General features: G+C 43.0%; 1 protein-coding gene across 1 annotated transcript in view; it reads left to right on the top strand.

Annotated features, from left to right (window-relative positions):
* Window positions 1-4,293, top strand: part of spata2 (spermatogenesis associated 2) — a 10,095-nt gene extending 5,802 nt beyond the window's left edge. The window contains exon 3 of the mRNA XM_060893735.1: window positions 1-4,293. This exon is cut by the window's left edge and continues 476 nt beyond it. Within this exon, the coding sequence (XP_060749718.1) occupies window positions 1-709 (709 nt within the window). The 3' untranslated portion in view covers window positions 710-4,293.
* The last annotated feature ends 944 nt before the right edge of the window (window positions 4,294-5,237 follow it).

The following is a 5,237-nucleotide window of genomic DNA, read 5'->3' as shown; positions in this document are numbered from 1 at the left end:
CGGAGATTATTACCCCTCTCAGCCGTCCGAGCCGTACTCGTACCACCTCTCCTCGCTAGACGAGATCGATCTGTATACGGAGCGAGGGATGAGCGGCCGTCACACGCCTTCCAGGACGCCCAGTAGGGAATCTTGGGAATCCTGGGCGCCAAAGAGTCATGGATTGAAGTGTCAGGGCTGCGGATTGAGCTCACTGACACTCTCTTCCTGTCAGAGGTGCGACGCCATCCTTTGCCCGACGTGCCACGGCTCGGACCCCGCCCCTTGCTGCGGCTTTCCGGACTTCCCCAAAAATTCCTCGCGCCCTCTGGACGGCTACCTGCCGGTCAAGGAGAAGCTTTCGGTTTATTCCAGTTCGCACCCACATGCTCATGCTCACACACACACTCACACACACCCGCTGTCACACTCGCATTCCCACTCGCCTCATCTGGACAAGCCCGTGATCGGAGCCAAGTTGTTCCAGAGCAAACCGCCGTCCACGTCGGGAGCGTCAGCGGCGTCCGCCCCCGGAGTGTCACGCTGCGGCTTCTGTAACAAAACCGGAGCCTCGCACACGTGTGTAAATTGTTCCAAGGTGTCGTGCGACACGTGTACAGGTCTTTACATGGGCGACGTCTGCACACGCAAGAGCCTGCACCATAACTTCGTACCCAACCACCAGCTCAACTACAAATCCAGCACCATTTCTCATCTGGTGTATCGATAAATAAACAATCTGCACCTTTCTGTTCTTTTAGATTTCTCTGCCTCCCTCGTCACACGATCTCGTCCTTCTTCCCGCTCTCTACCTTTACTCTCCTGCCTTGACTTTCTTGATGGTAAAGAGAGAAGAACAAAGCGGACGACGGAGGAAAAAGAAAAAAAACCCGGACGATGACATATGCAACCTACGTTACACAAAAGACAAGAAATCTCCTGCCTCTGGAGATGTAAAGAAGCTTGAACAAACCTGAACAAAGGGAAGACACACACACACACACACACACACACACACACACACACACAAAACAAACACTGGAAATTCAGTAGTATATATATTTTGAATCTTAAATCTATAGATCTATGTGAGACTCTGGAACACTTCCGCCGTCGTGACATGTCGGTTCGGATGACAAATATTTTCACGTGTCCCACGAAGCTGTCCAAAATGCTGCTGTGAAATAAATCAGGTGGAGAAAGTCGACGCCCCGATCACATCGATTGTGTTGGAGTGAAGCTGCGACGTGCTGCACAGAGACAGTGTTACCTTTCCTTCTTTTTTTATTTATTCTCCTCACTTACGCTGCAGGTTTTTGCTGATATCCAGCTGTCAGTTAGGGACATGAGATTAGGGACAAAATGTCATTCCAGATTCCAGAATTCAGGACCTTTTATAATAAACTCCTCTCATTTAATGACCCGTTTCGTTATCGGCTTTAAAAAAAGGAGCCGATAAATCAGTACAAATAAAAACGCTTTTTACCCTTTTAATATTTTACCCTCTTTACAATTCTGACTAAAGAGGACAAAATATCATTTAATCCTTTTAACTTCCCACTTAAACTGTTTTACGTTTAATAAGTGAAATAAAATAAAGTCTAATAAAATCCTAACAAATGTCTCTTTAGATGGAAACGATTCCGCCACAAATTCTTATATTTATCTTTATATTTTTTTTCTTGATATCTGATCCACCATCTGTGGCAGGTATCAGACCCGTACTGACCGATACAGAGGATCGGATCGGATCGGATCTCGTCACTCGTTCGTTTATTCACGCTTCCGTTCCCAGTCCGGTGTCGTGTTGAGTAATAAATTGAGATCCCAGAACTCAGGAGAGCTCAGAAAAGTGTCTTGCGACACAATATATCACCGTGTTATACATAAAAATAGTGTTTTCTAAAAGTGTGTATAACTATTAATAAATATAAATAAATAAATAACAGCAGGTGAAGATACACGTGATCCGTTTAGCTAATCTGAGCTCGCTAGCTAGAGCTGGGGAGAGAAATGGTGGAAATTCTGTCGCTCCGGACGATTAGATGACACAAAGCAAACCGTCACCATCACACACGACTAATTGTGTAGTTTCACACACGAGAGTGCGAGACGTCTGAGCGAGCGGATCGGATTTCACCTCCTGACAGGACGCTAGCAAGCTTTTCCTCTGCGCCGTTGTTTCCTCTTCCTTTATTTTTCATGACCACAAGCTTTTGTTTAAACTTACACGCCGGAGACGGAACTTCTTTCCTTCCTTTTAAATGTTCCCAGAAACGTACAACTTAATCTGTGTGGTTAAAAGTTTGTGCACCCTCTGACCATCCCACACTCGTTGACCTGATTATTCTCTTCTGGGAAGCTTTATGCTAGATGTTAGTGTGTCTGTGGGGATTAGTGATCGTTTCACTATAGCGAGATCAGACTCTGATGTTCAGGATGTTGACGACACTCACACGGTTCAGTGGGGTTGAGTCTGAGTCACGGTTCAGTGCAGGACGTGGAGATATCGCTATTGTTGTGAGTTATTAGGCTCTTAATCCTGACAGGTTATAAGTTAAGAATTAATAAATTCACTGTTATATATTGTATTAATATTTATTTTTTTAGATTAACTGATGAATTTAAATTTCATTCAGAATATTCATCATTCGGTTCAGTCTTCACCTCTGATTGACTTGGTTCGGTTTACAAATGAACGTGTTCTATTTAAACGATTATTTCCTTAAACTGTCGCGCGTAACTGCTAACGAAACACTTGGGTTTTTTTTTTCTGTTTTGTTTTGAGTCGCCGAAAAAGAAGCAACAAGCAAAACACACACAAAAAAGATCGCTCAAGTGCCACGACCTGAATCAGGACAACAGCGAAGTGTTAAAGTCTGTGATTGTGTGTGTTTGTGCAGCGAGACTGAATCAGTGTGATCGGGGTGAAGCTCGTCTCCGACAAGCTCACCGTCGTACAGTCCTCTGTTTTCATTAGATTTTTTGCCTCAGTACAGCTGTGCAGATGACCATCAAGTCATTTGAACTGGATTAATGTTTCTGGACATGTTTCTTACACACACACACACACACACACACCTTTTTTTCCCTTTACACTGCTGGTGTATTTTCCCCATAATAATCCTGCACTAATGCTGTGTTCATTCGGGTGATTCAGGGTTTTCTAACCGCGTAGAGACGAAGCTGTTGGAGGACGAAACCTTCAACCCTTCAGTCAGAAAATCCGTTTCGTAAACCTTTTACTTTGTACCAGCTGTTTTTTTTCTCTACTGAAATATCACAGGGCCTTTTTACACCTGGTCACTTCCTGCATTTTCTGTGATCATATAGATATCCGATGGTAAAAAGACCAGGTCTAAATGCCCTCGTAAACGTTTCAGAGACTGATATAAATCCGACAGTACAAACCCCTTCAGGAGGTGGTCTGGGACGTGTTTCAGATGAAACTGGACAGGTGTAAATGAATGTGTTTGTTCAAGCCACATACGTCAGCACTAAACTCCTCCCAAACAGAAGTACGTCACTCAGGTGATCTTTCACACAGGCGTCTCGTCGGGTCTTAAAACGCGCTGCTGCTGGCAGAGAAAATGCAGCAAACAGTAAACGCTGTTTTTTGTAACATAAACGTCGTAACCAGTTTAATCGTCGTCTTTTTGATCATGTTCTGAAAACCGCACACACCAAAGTGTGTTCTGGTTCAGTTACCCCGGAACTGAGGTCAAATATATTAGCATTTTGTGCAGGAGTAGAAAGATCGATTCGCCGTGACGCATTTATGTGGTCTAATGTAAATGGAACAGTTTTAACAAATCAGATAGATATCGGATCAGAGACAACACATGAAGTGACCAGGGGTAAAAAGGCCCAGAGAAAACACATGAAGTGACCAGGGGTAAAAAGGCCCAGAGAAAACACATGAAGTGACCAGGGGTAAAAAGGCCCAGAGAAAACACATGAAGTGACCAGGGGTAAAAAGACCCATACGGCGAGATGACGAGACGTTTCTACGCTACAAGACGTTCGTCACAGTAACTAGCAGCCGAACGAAAATCTGAACGCATCGTATTTTATTGTTGGTCACATAACACAATCATACACAACAGGACGTGCAGTGAAACGGTTTCTCATCACTGTCTGTGTTCTAAAAAGAATCTAATAGAGTGAGGTGTAAAAAATATAAGGTTTTACAGTAAGAATAAGATTAAAGAGATAAAATATCACAGCAGACTTGATTGTGGTGATTCTGCTGAAGAATCGACTGAAATCTGATTCAAAATAAATAAAACATGAACCAGTCGTTTATTTTCTAAACCTAGATTAATGCAAGTGTTTTTTTTAATTCAGCTTTAAAATAAAGTTTTATGGATTTTTTAAAATTATTTCATTTTTTGACATTTTTTTTAATCATCCCGTGTGAACGCAGCATCGCAGACGCCAAGAATTTCATTTCCGACCTAAAGAGTTTGTCCGAGTCTCCGATCGGATTCCTGTAAATATTTATCACGGCTCTAACAAATCAAAGCTTATCGTTTCTTTAAGCTGGTCTTTCTACACACTGTTCGTGTTCTTCTCAGAACCTGCTGCGCCACTCGTGGCTTTCGGGATGACGTGTTTGTGTTTAGTTTTTAAACGAACTGTATTTATTTGTTAGGTTAAAATGACGACTCCAGAAATCGCAGCAGCAGCACGCAGAGTTACACCGTTTATTTTTCCCTCGTTACACAAAACACTGAAGTCGAAAGGTTTTAAAGTCTTGTACGTTCTTCGGTATGAAAACCGTGTCAGGTTCCGTGTCGATCTCACACAGGAAAAAAGAAAAGAAATAGAAATGTGAATAAACGTGAACAATCACCAGCTCTGACCCTGCGAACGCAATGTGAAGCCTGCGAGCAGCAAAATAATTACACGTGACAATAAACACGTTAACTGTCAGCGGAATCATTTATTAAAACCATTCAAACGGTGGCTTTGTATCAGTTCAGATCTTATTCTGTCTTTCTGTTTATCTCCACTGTAGTCCATCAGCCAGCATCCGGTTCATTCGCCTCCTTCATCACCACCATGTTCATTAACATCACGTTCATATTCATAATCAAAAATGAACACAGCGAACCACTGCTTTAAAAAATGTCATCCACGTTGAGGAACACGTGCTTCCTCCGGGTCCTTCCACACTCAGAGGAAATCTCTCGGCTCTCCGCACTCTTCTCAATACATCCAGCTATCAGATGGTGTAGCGTCTCTGTGATTGACAG

This window comes from Tachysurus vachellii, chromosome 19 (assembly GCF_030014155.1).
Source record: "Tachysurus vachellii isolate PV-2020 chromosome 19, HZAU_Pvac_v1, whole genome shotgun sequence".
Taxonomy (NCBI): domain Eukaryota; kingdom Metazoa; phylum Chordata; class Actinopteri; order Siluriformes; family Bagridae; genus Tachysurus; species Tachysurus vachellii.
This window is presented reverse-complemented; position numbering and strand designations above follow the sequence as displayed.